We start from the raw sequence: 19,462 nt of genomic DNA on the forward strand, positions 1-19,462 counted from the left end.
GAAGCCAGTTGCTAAGAGATACAGTGAGAGCTGAGCAGGTGCCAGCTCTTCCTGCACCTGAGCAGCCCTGGCCTAGTATCTCTTGCTATACCCCTAGTCTATAGCAGCCTCAGACCCTACACACAGACTGCCTGGGCTGAGGGACAAGGCCTCCAGTCTCCCCACCAAGAAAGGTGTTCTAGTACCACTCTGCCTTCGGTGCCACGTGCCTCTGAGGAAGCCCCTTCCCCGCTCTTGCCTTAGTTTCTTCTTCTGTAAGACCAAGGCAGACCTCCATGGCTCCTCAGAGTCTAAACATCCATTCTGTTGAGAGGCAGTATCTCAGATAGGGTTCCATTGCTTTGAATGGACACCATGTCTTACAAAGGACGACATTTAATTGGGCCTGGCTTACCGTTCAGAGGTTCAGTCCATTGTTGTCATGGCAAGAAGCATGGCAACACACAGGCAGTCATGGTGCTGGAGAGGCAGCTGAGGGTCTATTTCTGGATCCATAGGCCGCAGGAAGAGATTGTGATACTGGGCCTGGCTTGAGCATCTGAAGTCTCAAAGGCCACCCTCAGTGACGCACTCCAACAAAGCTACATCTAATTGTGCCACTCCCTATTAGACCACAAGGCCACCACATTTTTATTCAAACCACCACAGATGATAAAACGTATTCAGGAGGGCATGTCATGGGTGGTGGCAGTGTTCCCCAGCTCTGCCTCTGAACAAGGGTTAGAGTAGAAAGAGGTGAAAGAGAAATTTACCTCAACCAGGCACCAGGGACTGGAGTGCAGCTTCCACTGCGGCCATGCAAAGTAACAAGCAGCCCATGCATCGCTGGAAGAAAGCCAAACCCATCCCTTCCTTTCTCCATGGAACTGAAACACCAGTCTTTCTGTTCTGAGCCCCTCATGAGCACACTCCCCCAGGAGCAGGGAGTGTAGTTGGGGACAGACAGGAGCCATGTGCTACCAGCGGAAGTGCAGGAGCACCTACAACCACCACAGGATTGGCTTCTGAAATCTGCCTCTGTGCCTGAGGGAAATGCACCTTGTCCTGGCACCTGGCTGCCGGTGACCCAGAGGCCCTGACATTCCAGACGGAGCTGGTTTCCACTAAACCCAGATTCTCTGGGTCACATGACACAAGGATCCATCCCAGGTTACACATGGTCCACTGGGAGCAACGTCTGCTCAGAGCAGAAGCCATTAATCAAGGAAATCCCCCATTCCACCCCACCCAGGGGCATGTAACACCCCTTTCAGTTTGTCTTCCTCACAATCTGGGGCTTTTTTTTTTCCCAGCCTCTGACCAGCTTCAAGTTTCCTGTAGAAACTGCTGGCCTGCAGAGTGGGCGATAAATCAGATCCCTGCCAACATTTCTGATCTTTAGTGTGCGCAGGGCTGATGCCCCATTGCCCCGGCTGTGAGTTCTACCAACCGGGTTTGCCTCTCCAGACTCAGTGAGTCGGCCTTGATCAGGTGGATAGGCTTCCCAGGTCTCCAGGTTCCACCTCTGAGCATTGAATTGAAATACCTGGTAGTTGTGGGTTGCCCTGGGAAACTGGGTGGTCATGTGTGGTGGAGCCTGTAAGCTGGCCCACCGTGTTACCACTCCAAGGTTGGAGAGAAAAGGATTAGAGGTCATGGCTGCTCTTGTTTGCCCAGAACAACTGACGAAATCTGATTATCCCCCAGATTTCTCCGCTTGGATTGAATCACCTCTCGCATGTCTGGATTGGGGCCCTGTGGTGTTAGGATGGCACCCCACCGTGGAGGCCACTCTGTCCTCTTCCTTCCCACAGGGAAGCAAAAGAGGGGCTCCCAGCATTGCTGTGGCAGTTCCTTCCATGGCCTGAGCCTCCCTTCCCATCAGAGCAGTGAGAGACTCAAACCACTCTGGATTGAGTGACACCTGCTCCTCATTCAGAGACCGGGGACAGGGAAGCAGGGCTTGCTCCCTGGAATGAGCTGCTGGGTTTAAAGACTCCTTCAGGAGGAAGCCCCTCATTCACTCACTCATCTGTTTAGCCTGCCCTGGCTGTGCAGTGTTTGTTGAGTAAGCTCTCCCGCCTGGAGCTCACAAGTCCAATGGAGGTAGAAGATTTTGATTTAAAAAAACAACTACATAAGGCTTGAGACTGTAGCTCAGTATCTCTAGCACGTGCCAGGCCCTGGGTTCTCTCTGTGGCACCCTGGGCAAACAATCTACTAATTCAGTGCCCGAGGTTATGAGAGGACAGATCTAAGCTGTGTGACCCAGGCATCGCAGAGATGGTCAAATTAAGTCAGACACTAAATGAGACAAGATAGGTTCGGAGCTTTGACGTCATCTGAAGGACACATGAAGAGTGTTGTTGGGGATGACAGGATATGGGCGTGTGGAGAGCCAGAGAAGTGGTGGTCGCTGTGAGCTGACACACCATGCCAAGTGAGCTTGTTCTTCTGTGCTGTGACAAACTACCTGGCCTAACTTAAGAAGAGATTTACTTTGGCAGGAGAGTCTAGTGGGTTCATCCCATTGTTCAACCCCATGCCCGTGGGCAGATCATCATGGTGGTCCAGCCTTGTGAAGAGGAAACTGTTTACTTTGTGGGAGGGGGTCGGGGGTGGAAGCAGAGAGAAGGGAACACAGGACAAAGCTAGTACAAGATACAGTTTCAAGGACACACCCCCAGTGACATAACTCCCTCCAACTAGACCCCACTTCCTCTTTTCACTGTCCCAATTATGCCATATTATTTTGACTACATCAAGGAGTGAATCCACTGATCAGAGGCCCACATCCTCATGGGGCTGTGGGAGACACTTCATATTCAAACTCGTAACTGCATCCCAAGCCAGGAAGCTGCCTATTCCACCATGATTCCTGGGTGTGTCCTCCCTCACTGGGAACATCTAGCAGGTCTCACTCCTCCCCCAGCGCCCCAGAACCATCCCTTCACCATAACCATTAGCACCCCAGGGCCCCTTCTTTCCGGTGGTATTCCATCACATCCAAGGATCTACAGGACCCCTGCCTGCCTGTGTGAGGACTTGGGGCGCTGAGAGCTGTTTCCAGCAGCAGCAGCAGCCAAGCCCAGGAGCTCAGCTCCTCTCTGAATGTAGCTGAGCTCTGCAGTCCCAAGAAAGTGTAGTTGACAAGTGGGGAAACTGGGCAGCGTGCTTGACTGTCTGAGCCCCAGGCCCTTTTGGAGGCTGGTGGAGCCTTGGCTCCCTTCTCAGGACAACACCTTTAATTGTTTAGGGATTTCATACAGAGACAAAATAGGTGACGTGCAGCTGACTGTCAGACTGTGGGAGCACTGTGGTGAATGGGCTATTTGCTTTCTCTTGGTAAGGAAGTGGAGTTCTGGGTCAGGACCCATGTGACAGGAAAGATCTGGGACTTCCCTGGGTGACAGTGGCTGATCTGAGAGGTTTGACTGCCTTTACTCCTGGTGGAAGGAAGCTCTAAGCCAGGCTCTCTGTCCCAGTGTTCCTCTCCTGAGTCTCATTTTCCCTTATCCTAAGGGCTCCCCCTGACCTGGCTACTGTAGGTCATGCTTTCTTTCCACTCTGTGACATCCTTTTCCCCAGGACAAGGGAGGGAGACTGGGGGGACAGGTGTCAGCTCAGCAGAAGGGACCCTGGTCTAACTAGCAGTATTCCTGCTCGGTTGTAATGATTCTGCCTGGTGGTAAAGTCCTGCCCTGAGGGGTGACCATGCCCTTCCTTCCCAGAGAGCCCTTTGCTCTCCTCTCTGGGGGCGATGGAATGGGGACTCATGAATAATCATGGCAGATGCCAGTTGCTAGCTTTGATCGAAGGAAGCACTGCCCCAACAATGCCAGGTCTCCTGTCTCCCCACTCACCCCACCATTCTCCACCTCTCCTGAGGCGACAAGCTCTTCTCAAACCAACCCTGTTCATGTACAGTCTTGCTTCTCTCTATGCCTCTGATTTTCTCTTTGCTGAGCTGAGCTGTCTGCCTTCCCCCAACCCTGCCTCTTCTTTGGAACCCGTCCTCATCTTATTCATACTTCTCCCTTCCAGGTCTCTTCTCTTCCCCTTTCTCCTTCTGGAGGCAGAAATCTAATTGTAGTGCACACACACACACACACACACACACACACCAGTGACATCTGGAAGCTTTTGTAACTCAGTGCCTCAGTTTCCCCACATACAGACAGAATGGGAAGTGGGGCCATCAAGCTTCAAACCTTAGGTGCATTTTGTGATGGGGGAGGGGGAGGGAGTGGCCTGACTTGGGAGTAACAAAGCTGAAAATAGAACCTTTATGTAAGCAAGGAGCAGAAGGCAGAACCGGGACTGGCTTGGGGGAGGGCAGAGTGGTGTGGGGAGGAGACTTTGCTGAGGTGGCTCTGGGCACCTGAGCTGCACCTGGCCTTTGATAATTTCCAAATCAGACATTACCTGCCCTCAGTACCTGAGTGGGAGTCAGTACCAGGAATGTTCCTGGTTGTTCATTACCCCACCCCCCGAACCCCAACCTCCCATCCTTACCCCAAGCCGGATGCATGAGAATCTGGACCCTTGTTGGATCAACTCAAATATAAGAGAGGGATGGCTCTGCACCCCCACAGAGAAGGGGTAGAGTGGGGGATAGGGTCTTAAAGACCTCTTGAATGGGAAGCACCCAACCCTGAAGGGTGACCTTGGACGAGTGACCTACCCTCTCTGAGCCTCAGGCTAGGCTGTAGAACAGGAGGGGGTTCGTCCTGTGTCAGCCCTGGAGGGGCTTAGGAAAAGCAGCAGGCATCTGGGGCCGGGATGCAGTATCCAGGACAAGCAGGTATGCACTGTGGCCTCAGACCTCAAAGCCTGCTCTTGGAGTTCTGCTGGCACTGCTCTAGTTCTTGGCCAGGCTGTCTGTAGCTATTTTAGATGTACAAGGAACGTGACCTGGGGACTTGGGGCTCCAGAGTGTCTGGACCTGGCAGCTGGAGCCTGCACTGCGCTCTGACCAGCTGCTTCCTATACACTTCACTTCTGTCCCTTCTCCCACCTGAAACACCAGGGCTCTGTCCAACTCCAGGGTGCTATGACACAGACCTGGCTTAGTTGCCCGAGTTACTATAGAATGGCTGTCTTGGTTCAGGTCACTGTTGCTGTGATGAAACACCATGACCTAAAGGAGATTGGGGAAGAAAGGGTTTATTTGGCTTGTGCTTCCACATCCATAGCCCATCACTGAAGGAAGCCAGAACTGAAACTCAAACAGGGCAGGAATATGATGGCAGGAGCTGGTGCTGAGGCTGTGGCGGTTGGGGGGCAGGTGTTGCTCACATGGCTTGCTCAGCCTGCTTTCTTATAGGACCCATGACCACCAGCCCAAGGACAGCCCCACCCACAATGGGCTGGGCTTTCCCCCCATCAATCACTAACTGAGAAAATGCTCTACAGGCTTGCCCATAGCTCCATCTTATGGAGGCATTTTTCAACTGAGCCTCCATCCTCTCAGATGATGCTAGCCTGTGTCAAGTTGACATAAAATTAGCCACAACAATGGCCGTGCAACCTTGGACCTGTCTGACTCCTCTAAGATCTATAGTCACAGGAGAGGTGACAGATGATGACAGGGACATGGGAAAGTGCAAACGCTAAGGTATGGAGAAGAGCCAGTCATCTAGTTCTCAAACTGGCCTTTCATGACCCTCAAACCCTTCTCACCTCTCCTAAATCCTGGTCAGTGTTTGCTGAATGATGTCCAGCATTCTAATGCCCCAGACCAGGGCAGGCTCACCCAACTGCTGTTGTCTGAGCCTCACCGTAACCCCCAGCATCTCCTGCAGCAGGTGACACTGGCCATGCATACCTGTAGCAGAAGCTTCTTTTGTCCTTGTAGTAAACACTATGGAGATTCTGTATTTCCCACTGAGGCCAGAGCATGACAGGACCCTAACAAGGACCTGCATGGACAAACTGGCCTTGCACTCACCTCAGCTAGAGGGGGTCTCTGATGCCCACCCATTTTGGATATTTCCAGGGAGTACTGTGCTGATGACAATTGGCAAGGGATTATGGGAAATCTCCATGATGTTTCCGTCTGAGAAACTCATCACCCAGGGGCCAAGGTACACTTTGTAGTCCCTTCACTGTGGGGGCAGTTTGCAAGACTTCCTAGGCTTCCAAAGCACAATGCCAGAGCCTTGGGAAGAGCGTAGGGTTAATAGATCAGCAGTATGACATGCTGGGCTTCCCACTTTACTTCCTGTGACTTGCCTGTTGTCACACAGCCGTAAGAGGCAGAGCTCAAGAGCTTGTGCAAAGGACTGGAGGCAGATAGGATGCCATCATTGCTGAAGAAGTAGCAAGAATGTGAGCTCAAGAAACTCAGGAGAGGCCTAAGAGGAGGACCCAGAGTCCTGTGTGTGGCTTCATCAGTAACCTCTGTTACCCAAGCTTCTGAGAAAGGAATCCACACACAGGAAGCTCTGCCTCAGGGCAATGGAGTCTGGGCCTTCTGCCTGCAACTCATGCTTTCCTCTTGTTCCAGCTGTCATTTCTGGTCCCTACAAAGAACACAGCATCTCCCTCCTCAATGCCTACCTTGCCCAGGCCCTGCCCCCAGCAGCTAAAGCAAGCAATCCTTTCACTCATAGAGACTCATGCATTTACCCTGTAGATATTGACCCAGCAGCCACGGTTCTGAGAACTGAAGGCTTAGTAGTCCAAGTCCTGTATGAATTTATATCCAGCAGGAATAAGATAATAAAACCACATTGTGACCCGTGTACAGAAAAGTAGAATATCGTCAGTATAGACAGCCGATATGTATGGTGCCCATGTAGACAGCTGGTCTGGGAGGCCTCAGGCATTGAGAACTTTAGGAAAGGCAGAAGTGAATGGTGCACAAGCCAGGACAGCTAGTGCACAGGCCCTGGGGCAGCAGGTACAGGAACAAGAAAGCGCCAGCTCTTGTGTAGGCAACAGTGAGTTTGGGCTTTGTTTGGACTGGGGATGAACATTACTTGATTTCTTTTCCAAGAACTGTTTGGGTGCTAGGCAGGGAGCAGTGAGGAGTGAGGGAGGGGAGGAGAGCCAGGGAAGGGGAGAGCTGCTCGGATAGTCAGATAGATCCACCCATGCAGGAGGTAATCTGGAAGCCAACAGGGCACATCTACAGTCAAATCACAGCAAAGGCTAGTAGTAAGAAGGTCTGGCCACAGTGCCTACAGTGCTCGAATTTGGCAGGAGGGGACGTGAGCAAAATGAATTTTCTTTGTGGAAAGCAAAGTTGACCTCATCTCCGAGGCAACCCACTGCCCTCAGGCTTAAGTCCAAGCATGACCAAGGGCTGACAGAAAATCCTCACGTATTCTCTGTGTTCTTCCCTGGTTATGCACACACAGTTGTCAGGGTCTGAAACATGGCTCCTTGATCACAGTCAGAGCCAGTATTCAGCCCTGCCCTGTCTTGGAAGCCTTCCTTGCTTCTGCCCCCCCCCCAGTGTATTGTATGCATCAGCCATGTGATGCCCTCTGAGGTCTAAATCCCTATGTGTGTCGTCCACCCCCCCACAGTATGCAGGAAGGGAGACATAGATAGTTTTGTAAGAGGGGACCCACTTATACACTAACCCCTATGGTGTCGAAGCCACTTATAAGGAACAGCACACTTAGACGCACCTCATTTGTTCTGCATGCCTCACCCCCAGAGTTTGCTGCATCTGCTGAGCACAGCACCCAAAGCTCAAGCCTAAGCTATTCCCAGCACCTCCAGGTAGCTCAGCGAAGGCCTGAAAACGGTCAGGAAGTCCCAGAGAAAAATCGACTTCCTGGCTTGGACTGTAGCTCAGTTGATAGACTGCTTTTGTTGTTGTCATTGTCGCCGTTGTTGTATGTAAAGACTTGTGTTCAATTCCCAGCATCAGATACATTGAATGTATTGGCACATGCCTCTAATCCCAGCACTCTGGAAGGTAGACAAAAGGAGAGTCAATTCAAGGTCGTCTCAGGCTTTGTAGCAAATTTAAAGCGAGAGCAGAATGAACTACATAAGACCTTGTCTCAATAATAATAACAGCAATAATAATAATAATAATAATAATAATAATAATAATAATTACTTCAAAGTGACTAACAGAAAAAGTCACTATTGCTTTGAATGGGTAAGGTAAATATCCCCAGAGCGGACTGTGTCAGGATTGCCTCAGTCATCAGAAAGTGTCCTAAGGTCATAGATTCTGGGTCTGGAAAACAGATGAGCTCCCCTCTCAGCTCCTGCCTGCTCAGCTTGTCGCTTGTCCTCCCATTTCTAGAATACATTAGACCTGGAGGGAACCGGTGAGACTACCCAAGGCAGCACCAACGCTCTCCCGGATGTGTCTGTGGTAAGGCCCTGCTTTGTTGCACTCCCTTCTTTGCTCATGGACCCCTGGGCTCCTCTTGGGGGCAGCTGCAGAGGGAACACAGAACCGGTAGGAGGATAGAGTCTCTGCTGAGAGCCCCCAACCCAGCTGATTGCCTAGACTCTAATCCCACTCCTCTGTTGCCTGTGTGGCCTTGGGCAAACTTCTTAGCCCTTCTGTGTCAGCGTTTTCCCATCTGTAACATGCAAACGTTGCACCTTGCTCACAGTTGGGGGCCAGAACAAGTCAGGTGGTTTGGTCAGAGCATTGAGACAGTCCCTATATGGCTGTCAGAGTTTTGATGGAGCTCCTGGGGGCTGGTGGCCATGGTCCACTTCTGCTCATAAGGCACACTGTACCTCAGGCACCTTCTTGACACACCATGCATTCTGCTGAGTGAAGGTGTGCTGGGCTCAGAGATGCGCCTTGCCCTGTTCATGGCCATCCTACCACCCCGCAGCCCCCAGGGGCCGCCTCCTGTCCCACCCTGCAGCTAATTAAGTCTTGTCACTTGTGATAAGCCCCTGCTGATGCCAAGAACTTCAGTTCCCAAAGGAATTGATTGGGTCCCCAGAGACACCCGCGGAGATCCTGGCGCTCCTCAGCTGCCGAGATGTAGGGAACAGTTTTCCACTTAGCCTTGCATTATTCAAAGCAATGTGGCCAGGAGCTGAGGAGCGGGGACCCAATCCTTGCTGGGTCCAGTACCACTCACTGTCGTGCTCCAGCCACCATGGGCTCTGACTTCTACTCCTGTTGGGTCTTTTGGCAGGACGATGTCAGATCTCCCTCGGAGGATCTGCCTGGCGTCAAGCCACCTCCTCCCCCACCACCTCTGGCTCAAGGTCACGACCGCCTGCTTGGCCAGACTCGGAAGCCAGTGAGGGAGGACTCTGCACCTCTGTCTTCCGCTGCCCACTCAGGCATTGTCTTCTCAGCACCACGGAATCGCAGCCCGCCGCCGCCGGGCATTGCACCCACACCCACTCCAGGACCTTCCTCAGCACGGGACTCTCCCTCCTCCCCCATTTACGCCTCCATCTCCCATGCCAACCCCAGCTCCAGGAAACCGCTGGACACCCACCTGGCCCTGGTTAACCAGCACCCCATCGGCCCCTTCCCTCGGGTCCAGTCCCCACCACACCTGAAGAGTCCTCCTGCAGAGACTCCAGGAGCTGGGGCCTGCCTTCCACCGCCATCACCCTCTGAACACGCTGACGCTGTGGGCGCAAACCAGCACTTTGTCCTGGTGGAGGTGCACCGTCCAGATAGTGAGCCGGATGTGAATGAAGTGCGGGCTCTCCCCCAGACTCGCAGTGAGTATGGTTGCCCAACTCTGGGACACGGGGAGGGGTCTCCAGTCCTGAGAGTCACTCTTCCTGCTGTGACTGCCAGGGCTGGGTGCTGCAGAGTGGTCTGCTAGGCACCGTGAGGTCTAGCTCAGGGTCAGAAAGACGATGACCTGGAGTCAAGACTTGAGTTTGAATCTCACCACTGCCCCTGACTAGTCATTTGTTGGCTGACTGAGTGGCACCTTCCCTGGTAATGTGCAGTAGACAGAGACGGTAGCACCCATCATCTCTCAGCTTGAACCACCAAGTCTAGCATAGAGCACGTGCTGGATTCCAGGGGTGTGGCGATCCTAGTCTCTGGGCCTTTGAATGGTGTGTAAAATTTAGAGTTCAACAAAGCCCCAGGCTGGGGACCCCCTGTTTTCTAAGGGATGCCCAATGAGGATGTGGAGGAAGTGCTGGCGGTCCAGCAAGTTAGCTGGGCTCTGCTGCCATCTTGTGGCTAAATTGATACCTAATGTTAGGTAGCCCAGGACCACCTAGGGTAGCCTAAGAAGCCAATAAATAAATAAATAAATAAATAAATAAATAAATAAATAAATAAGGGCGAGGAGGGACTTGAGCCATACTCACAGTTGCTGAACTATGGTATCCCAGGACCACCTAGGGTAGCCTAAGAAGCCAATAAATAAATAAATAAATAAATAAATAAATAAATAAATAAATAAATAAGGGCGAGGAGGGACTTGAGCCATACTCACAGTTGCTGAACTATGTCCCCACCCCAAGGAAACTGGCATGTGTGAGAAGATCAAGCAGACCTCTGAAGACATAGCAGGCAGGGGACGCTGAGAGCCAGCAATGACTAGACAGCTTGCTTGTACTTAACTCATGGAGTTCTACCCTGCCGTCAGCCCTGGGCCAGCATTCCGTTACTCTCCATTTGGTCCATCCCCCCACCCCTGCTGTTCCTCTCTGCACAGTAGTCTCTGTGACCCTTCCTCAGCATCACTCTCCAGGATTAGAACAGGGCGGGCGGCTCTGGGAGGATCTCTCTCACCCAGGCTTGCACAGCACCACTACCCTACACAACAGGGTTCACAGTGCATGTTCTTAAGCAAGAGCCTCCAGCTCAGGGTCCAGTGGCCACAGCTAGGGAATAGGATACGTGTGTTCACCACTCAGCTCATACCAAGGCAGTCACAAAAAGGGTGGCGGACCTTTCATGGTTTTCTTGTGAAATTATGACCTTTTAAAGAAAATCTCCTAATTCAAATCTCTTTCATTAAAACGCGACATTATGTGAATTGGAACAACAAAAGCATCAGCTCCTTCCTGTGAGCTGAGCCAGCCCATTAACCTCTATTTTCATATCTATGCCTGTGCCTGGGACCTGGGCAGAAGTCCTGGACATAGTGACCATCAGGACAAGCCCTGTTGGCAGGTCGGGTAGTCAAGAGATTGGGAAGGTCGCAGGGAATAGCCCTGCTGACAGGGCCTGTATCCCTTCATCCTTCCCTCCATCTTTGCAAGGTCAGTTTTCATAGCCATCCATCCCCAAATCCATTACTTCTCCCAAGTCCCCCTTTCCTCCCCTCCCCGTGACAGCCGTTGTCCCTTTGTGTGTCCCCAGCAGCCTCCACACTCTCTCAGCTCTCAGACAGCGGGCAGACTCTAAGTGAGGACAGTGGCGTGGATGCTGGAGAGACAGAGGCCAGCACCTCAGGTCGAGGCAGACAGACAGCAAACACTAAGAACAAGAATGGCAAGGAGCTTCCCCAGACAGAGAGGACCACAGAGGGTGCCAACAAACCTGTGAGTCGGGAGTGCACACGGGGCCCCGCTGGAAGAATCGGGAGACACTTGGCATGGGACGCTTGGGATGCGTTGCTGGAAGGGACCCTCATCCAGAAGGGTCCCTGTGCTAGGAATCATGGAATCTCACTTCGCCCTGATCCCGGGGGGCAGGGACTGGCAGCTGCTCTCTGCTCTAGTGTAGCATGTAACTCAGGCCTGGGATTCCAGTCCCTGCTACACCAGGCCGTCTGGGCCGTGAGCAGTATTAAAGAGCCAAGGACACCAGGTGTCATATTTGAGGCTCCAACTGCCCTCTACCACCCCTCTCCCACCCACAGCCTGGCCTGCTGGAGCCAACGTCCACCCTGATCCGTGTGAGGAAGAGCGCAGCCACACTGGGCATCGCCATTGAGGGTGGTGCCAACACACGCCAGCCTCTGCCCAGGATCGTCACAATTCAGGTATGTCCCCTTGCGTACGTCTCCCCTTGTTAAACAGCTCTTCCTCCCCACCCTTAAGATTTGCCTTCCCAGAGGTGACACAGAGCCCAGAGACAGCCATGGACAAGCTCCCTTGCATGGTAAGCTCCTTGACGTGTTGAGCTGCCAGGGCAGGCTGACACGAATGGTTTCCCCGCCTCCACTCCATCCTAGCCTAGAACTTTGAAAGCTGCTTCCTTTTACTCTGCGCAGCTCCAACTTTGCCAGGACTGTGGACTTGAGACCGGCAGCATCCAGCCAGGTACCCACGTGACCCGTGTTTGTGTCTCCCTGTGCAGCGAGGAGGTTCTGCCCATAACTGTGGGCAGCTCAAGGTGGGCCACGTGATCCTGGAAGTGAACGGGCAGACACTTCGGGGTAAGGAGCACAGAGAGGCCGCCCGAATCATCGCTGAGGCCTTCAAGACCAAGGAGAGAGACTACATCGACTTTCTGGTCACTGAGTTCAACGTGATGCTCTAGGGGTGGGGCCAAGGTCAGGGCTATCAGCCAGGGTCACAGGCAGAGTCCCCACCCCACCCTGACACATACACCCTGCCTGGTCCCCTGGCCCAGACTAGGAGAAAAAGCGCCAGACAAGGCAAGCAGAGAGTCAGGTCAAAACCTGTGTGCCAGAAACACAGTAGGAGCTCAATAAAACGACATTAGGTGACAGGAAGGAAGGCAGAGCACATTTCTCTAGGCTGGATAGGGGTGCTGCTGCCCCAGATGCCTAGGTCTTTGGCTGTGAGGACACAGGAGAGTTCACAGACTGCTTCCTGCCAGGGGGACCTTCAGTGCCACAAATGAGCCGCCAGCACGCCTGTTCACACCAGTCGCACCCCCTTCCTCTTGGCTCCGTGCCCCCTATGGTATTTATTTATTTATTTCCCTTCCTGTGCTTCAGGAGACCCCAGGCCCCAGCTTCCCTTTGCACCCCAACCTATCCCAGAGGCCTTGCAGGCGACCAGCAATGTCAGTGTATTTATATACAGAGCTTATGACTTTAATTTTTCAATAAAGAAATCTGAACAAGGTTAGGGGCCAGTGTTCTGTGCCGTTGCCTGTGGGCTGGGGTTTAGGTTGCTCTGCGTGGGGAGCTGTGAGGGGTGGACAGGTGGGGTACCCAGAGCATCATACATTATCAACTGAGTCCTGAGCACCAGTTCAGTTGAGGATACACAGAAAGAGAGAAGACAGGGCTTGGGTCTCACCTGCCCATTGGAGGACCTTACTGAAGCTGTGAGGGTAAAATTTACTTTAAAAAATGTGAAGTTGGGGTTGGGGATTTAGCTCAGTGGTAGAGCGCTTGCCTAGCAAGCGCAAGGCCCTGGGTTCGGTCCCCAGCTCCGAAAAAAAGAAAAAAGAAAAAAAAAATGTGAAGTTAACATCTTTAAATTAAAGCACCCAGGTATGCTCCCAGATAGAGTATGTTATGGGCATCATGATTAAAAACACACATTGGGGGGTTGGGGATTTAGCTCAGTGGTAGAGCGCTTGCCTAGCAAGCGTAAGGCCCTGGGTTCGGTCCCCAGCTCTGAAAAAAAAGAAAAAGAAAACACACACACACACACACACACACACACACACACACACACACTGGGGAAAATGACTTAGTAAAGTAATTGGCATACAATCATGAGGTCCTGAGTTCAATTCCCAGAACCAGTATAAAAAGACAGACGCAGTAGCATAGATTTGTAATTCAAACACTGGGGAGGCACACACAGGGTGATCCTGGGGCTCAGTGAGCAGCCAACATTGTCCCATCAGCAAGCCTGATGTGGGAGACCTTGTCTAAACAAGGAGCAGCTCCTTGGGAATGGTGTCTGTGTTTGATCTCTGGCTTCCACGTGAACATGCACATGTGGGCACAAGTACACACCTGCACGAACACATACCAGACTGAACACCTTGTGCACAATCCAGGAAGCCAGCTCTGAAGCCCTGGTTTATAGGTAAGTGACTCACTAAGGAAGGACAGAGAGGAGGCCCACTGCTCTAGATGCTTCCCAGATGGCACCTACAGCCTTGTTTTCCCTCAGGGTCCTGGGAGTGCAGAGAGATGGAGAGCTGCTTAGAGAGCTGTTTTCACTCAGCTAGAGCTGGACACACCTGTCTATGTGGGCAAGGCCCACAGCCAAGGTAGTGAAGTCCTGGGTCCCTCCGGACGGGACTTCTGCAGCATCCAAAGCCAGAGAGGGTTGGAAATAGACACAAAGGAGTGTCAGGTAGGAAAGGTGGCAGAACTTGAGTTTGCCTTTTGCTTGGAGACCAGCCTGAGGGCTATTTCCTCCTGATGTTATGATGTCTGGTGGAAAAGGTGTGGTCAGCCCTTTACCAGAAGGCCCAGGGCTCGGTTCAAGGTAGAGAGGGGATGTCAATTCCATTGGCTTGCACAAGATCCTGCTCTGGGGTGGGGATTGAAGTTCAGTGGTAAAGCATTTATATGGCTTGGCTCCAGCTTCTAAGTCTCTAGCAATGGTCTAAGTTCAAGTCTTAGTGGCCATCCTTTTCTTTCAAGCCCAGGAAGATCACCAGAAGCCAAACCTCCGTTCTCCCAAGGCAGCTGGTACCCACCTTCATCCACCCAAGGCGTCAACCCCTCTTAGGGTCATGGCTGCTCCTTCCCTTCCCTGTAAGGTCTGTCACCTCTATGAGAGAATAACACCTACCCAACTATAGAGGGCTTTGACAGGCTCGAGGCTCCTGACATCACTTGTCAGTTCGATGCCTGAGGAAGTGTGGCAGGTGACTCGCCCTGTGTGTGTTCCCTGCCTGTAAGATGCACGAAGTAGGCCCCCAGAGGTGATCAGTCACACCTGGAATCCAGAACTGCACAGTAAGCGACAAGTACAGCCCATGGAGTGACAGCCACAGGCTCAGGGATGATCTGCCCGTGGGATTCTGTATGATATCACAGACGGACGCCTTACCTTCTCCAGCTCAGGGCCTCGTGGTTTGCACTGAGTGCACAGCTTCCAAGCTGTGGCTGATTGGTTGAGAGCTCATAGGCTACTCACTGGGCTGCTGTTTGACCTGCAGGGCAGATACATTGTACTGACCCTAATTTACCAGCTTGCTACTTGGTCCAACCCTTTGGAGAGAGCACCCTAGCCCCCAAGACTGTTCTAGGAAAGGGTAGGACAAGAATGAGTTTCCTGTGCTGTTGCTTCCAGGATTCCTGAGCCTGGCTCTGTGGAAAGGGTTCACTGGTATATTCCTAATGGGTTTTTACCGCTGAATTACAAGGGAATTGCATTCACCCAGTTTTGAAGTACTGGAGACTGAACCCAGGGCACGGTAACACTACAGCTGATCTCTAGACCCAGTTCTTTAGAATTTTTATTTTGATAGAGAGCTGTAGCCCAGGCTGGTCTTGAATTTGTAATCCTGCTGTATTAGCCTTTCCCAACACCTTCAGTCAGGCCCAGTTTCCAGTGTAATTGAAACCTCCAAATTCCTTGGCAGTGAACGTAAGAAGAACAAGTTCAGACCCTCAGGAGCTTGAGCCCAGGAGAGACATTCATACCAGTGGGTAGGGAGAGTTTCAGTATGGCGGGGGTGCAGGAGTCAGGTGTCCTCCTGGGCTGTGTATCTGTTTCCTGACCGCACGCGTGCATGTGTACACGTGCGTGCACGTGTGTGTGTGTGTGTGTGTGTGTGTGTGTGTGTTATCAAAGATGAGGAGTGGATGGCTGAAGAGTCTCAAAGGGGCTCCTCCCTGCTGGGGAACTCAGATGATGAACCTCACCATTTTCTGTCATTGTCCCCTGTTCCAAAATCTTTCAGAGGGGAATGTTGCTCCACTCTAGGAGAGTAGCTCATGTTGTAATTTGTATTTCAGGGATAAACACCATGACCAAAAACAACTTAATGGGGAAAGGGTTTATTTCACCTCACAAGTTACAGTCCATCATTAAGGGAGGCCCACACAGGAACTCAAGGCAGGAATCCTGACGCAAGAGCCATTCATACCAGCTTGTTCAACTACAACCAGGCTCGCTTGCCTAGGGATGGTGCCGCCTACAGTGGGCTGTCACCTCCCAAGACAATCTTCACAGAATGGCCATAGGCCAATGTGCTGGAGACAATTCCTTCTTCCCGGGCAACTCAAGGTTGCGTCAAATCAACAATAAAAACTAACCAGAACAGCTCACTTCCATGATGATGTACTCACAGGCCTTTCATACCCCAGCATTTTCTGACACAGCATGAAGAAGCCTAGCACAGAGAGAATTTGGGGTTCTTGCGATGTGGGCCCAAAGGAATGCCAAGTTGGCCTGTAAACTACCTGCAGCTCTCTATGAAGAAAGAGGGTGTGCAATGCAGTAGCTGGATGTAGGTAGCACAAGGATTGATTAGGAGTCTATACTTCCTGAAATTCTACTCTCTTGCTCCTCGGCTGTGTAGCCTTGGGCGGGCCACTTAACCTCTCTGAGCTGTTTGCCATCTTTACATGCAGAGCACGTTGCTGACACAATTTGGAGGCTCATTACACCCAAGTAGTCCTTTGGTGACTGAGGCCAGCCAATGCTGTGCTAGCTGCTGTTGGCTGTGTGGGGAGCCATCTGCAGGAGGAATACACATCTGGCAGTAGGGCTGTTGTTAAATAGATACATGTCTTGAAGCAGCTGAAGCCATTTGTCTGCACCTCCTTCTGCACCCTCAAAAGTCGCAGCGTTGAATTAGAATTTTTGCCCTTCTGCATTGGCAAATAACAAAGGGAACTGGAACAGGGGTCCAGGCCAGCCTGACACTCCATACCACTATTGTTCGAGGTGGCTTTGGTGGAAAACAATATTCCTACATTTCCGGGTCTATCTCTAGGGTGTTGTAGCCAGAACGGTGGTATCCCAAACTATCTCACAGGAGCTTAGTACATCTAATGAGCGCACAATTTATTGCTACAGTTATTAAGCAGCGGATCTCTGTCCTTAAACTTGTTGACTCATTTCTCATGGTGGACCTCACTCTAGATATCCTCCCTTCTGGCCCTCAGTTTCCCCTTTCTAAGCTAGGTAAGGCTCGCACAAGATGCAGTCCAATAGATTTGAGATTTTGTCCCATTTAGCCTTGGAACCTGTTCCCCCCCCCCCCGACTGCCAAAGTCTGGGAGACAAGTCGGTGCCGCCAGCCTCTCAATGATTGGTGGGTTTCACAGAAGCTCCACCCCCAGGAGCCCGCCTCTCTGCTGTCCAGGACGGGCTGCGGGCATTATGCAAAGCAGGCACGCCCCGCCTTAAGCGCGGATTGGAGGCCTTTGTCTGCCGCTCAACTCCAGGAAACCAGGGCGCGCGGTGCCAGCTGCAGGTGAGGCTCGGACTACGGTCCCGCTCGAGGAGGGAGTGAAACTCAGCCTTTAGGGACTCAGTTTCCCCTTCGGGAGGGTGGGGACGAGAGTGGACAGCGCTGCCGGACTGGGTCCTATAGGACCCACGAGGCTTCAGCTATCTCCACGTGGGAGCGCCACACTGGCTCGCGGGGACAGATTGTGGCTCTGGGAGTCTAGAGCGCGCGTTGACGGACCCAGCCGCACCCTAGGACGTCGTAACACCCGGACGCCCTAGGCCCGCCTCTCCGGCCTCAGTCTCCACCTCCGCGCAGTGGGGGCCTGGGCTTCTGTTCTCCAGCCCCTGTATATAGCCTACCCAGCAAGGGTCCCGGGGGACTGGGGGTGGTCATTGGCGGGGCTGCCGGCGGTGTTTGGGTAGCAGGCGTGGCCCTGTTGCTTGGTGACCCGGGAGGTGGGGCGCTGCTGTTCTAGGATTTGTGTGAGGCTGGGTCACCCAGCAACAACTCCGCGGCCAGGCAGCTTCACAGCCTCGCTGTCCCCGGATTCCTAACGCAAGGTTTTTTCCTCCCTTCTTATTTTGTCCAGCGGGCGTTGGGGGAACAGCGTGGGGTGGGTTTCTCCATAGTGGAAGGGGGGACCAGGAGGAACTGCCAAAATAGGGCAGTCCCTTCTTGGCACGTACCAAAGGGGCGACTGAGGCACAGAGAGGTGGCGCGGCTTAGCCAAAGGCGCACAGCAGGGAGGCGCGAGTACTGGGAGACAGAGTCTGTGTCTGCTTGCTATGAAATCTTGGACGAGACTTCTGACGCTCCTTCCCCGGGCTTTAGTTGAAAGGACAGGACGAAGAGAATCAAAAGGCACCTCTGCGTTTGAGAAAGTTGGAAAGGAAAGTTGATGAAAACAAACGCGAGCTGTTTTAGAGCTGAGAAGAGAAGCTGAGCCGGCTTCAGTGAAAAGAGGCATTGTTACTGCCCTCTAAAACAGAAGAAATCAGGCTGAATCAGAAGCATGAAGGTTAAAGCTAGATACACGCCGGCTGCCTGAAGAATCCCCCAGGCTCCTCTTCTGGAGCTGTAGGGGTTGATGCTGGGACTGTTTCGTTGAGGTAATAGAATAGCTGTATTGGTTAAATAAGTATGTTTGACCTGTTGATGTGGGAAACAATCTGCGGGTGATGCAGACTGTATGGGTTTGTCCCTTGGCTGTCCCCGTGTTCCGCAGGAGGGACAAGTGCCCACGCGGGTATTTCCTCCCAGAGGCCAGCTGGTTTGCATCGGAACCATGTGATCTGGGCTCTCTTGAGAGGGGATTTCATCAGCCTCCAGAGCTGGGCTTTCCAGAGGACCTGGGGCTCTACAGACTCAGCCGTCTGCACTGGGAGGGGAGTTGGAAACTGCACTGTATTATGTCAGTCAGTGGACCCCAGTGGGCAGAGCAACATTTCAAAGAATCCACAGACCTTGTGTGTGTCAGAGCCTCAGGTCGCCTCTGCCCTGGACAGATCTAGAGATGCAGCAGGAGGTCAGTCAGGCTTTACTTCTGAGCACCTCAGTTTACCCCTCTAAAAAATGGGCAGGGTGGTATTCCTTCCGGTGTCATCTTCAAGTCCATGTGGGTGGCATCTTTGAAAGCTTTTGTTCAGAATCCCCAACTAAGTTCAGAGATGAATCGAAGTCAGAGAAAGGACAGAGCAACAGCAATAGACATTGGTGACAGTGGCTAGTGCACTGAGTCAGGCAACTGTACCGTGGGTCTCACTGTAGGTAATGAGGTGCCTGTGGTGGGCTGGGGCTGTCATCCCACTGCCCAGTACTGAGCCCTGCTAGATTTTGTCACTTCCTTTCCCAGCATTGCCACTAGGTGGACACTATTGTCCCTGCCGTGCAGTCTAAGGTTCAGAGAGATTAAACCATTCATCTGAAGTTCGTCCCTACAGCTGTCTCTGTGCAGGGGAAAGAGGTCTGAGCCCTTCCACTCACCCGGCAGCCTGTGCACAGCTTTCGTGTTGGAGGGTGATGTGGTCTTCTGAGGAGGCACAGTGTCTGGGGAAGCCTGGAGAGAACGGGGTTGGCATCTCCAGAATACCTTCTGGGGTAGCACTTTTCAGCCAGGGTCTCTGGCTGTGGGGGAGGCTCTCAGGGAGGTTCCAGAACAGAACAACCAAGGCTTCCCACCCCATGGCCCCTCATTTTAGCCTCTCTAGTTTCTCCTTTATCCAGCCTGTAGTCCCATCTTGGCTCTGGTCCCCACTGCCAAGT

General features: G+C 52.5%; 1 protein-coding gene across 5 annotated transcripts in view; it reads left to right on the plus strand.

Annotated features, from left to right (window-relative positions):
* Whrn (whirlin) overlaps positions 1-13,225 on the plus strand; it is an 82,992-nt gene extending 69,767 nt beyond the window's left edge. For 3 of the 5 annotated variants that reach the window (XM_032903054.1, XM_032903020.1, XM_032903037.1), the window contains 5 exons: positions 8,252-8,323; positions 9,114-9,657; positions 11,267-11,448; positions 11,769-11,891; positions 12,209-12,948. In XM_032903054.1, the coding sequence (XP_032758945.1) occupies positions 8,252-8,323; positions 9,114-9,657; positions 11,267-11,448; positions 11,769-11,891; positions 12,209-12,391 (1,104 nt within the window). In that variant the 3' untranslated portion in view covers positions 12,392-12,948. Of the gene's footprint in view, positions 1-8,251; positions 8,324-9,113; positions 9,658-11,266; positions 11,449-11,768; positions 11,963-12,208; positions 12,949-13,185 lie in introns of those variants that run through there. The other 2 variants (XM_032903045.1, XM_032903028.1) reach the window with 2 other exon arrangements.
* Positions 13,226-19,462: the final 6,237 nt, after the last annotated feature.

The sequence above is a fragment of the Rattus rattus genome, chromosome 1, assembly GCF_011064425.1.
Source record: "Rattus rattus isolate New Zealand chromosome 1, Rrattus_CSIRO_v1, whole genome shotgun sequence".
NCBI lineage: Eukaryota > Metazoa > Chordata > Mammalia > Rodentia > Muridae > Rattus > Rattus rattus.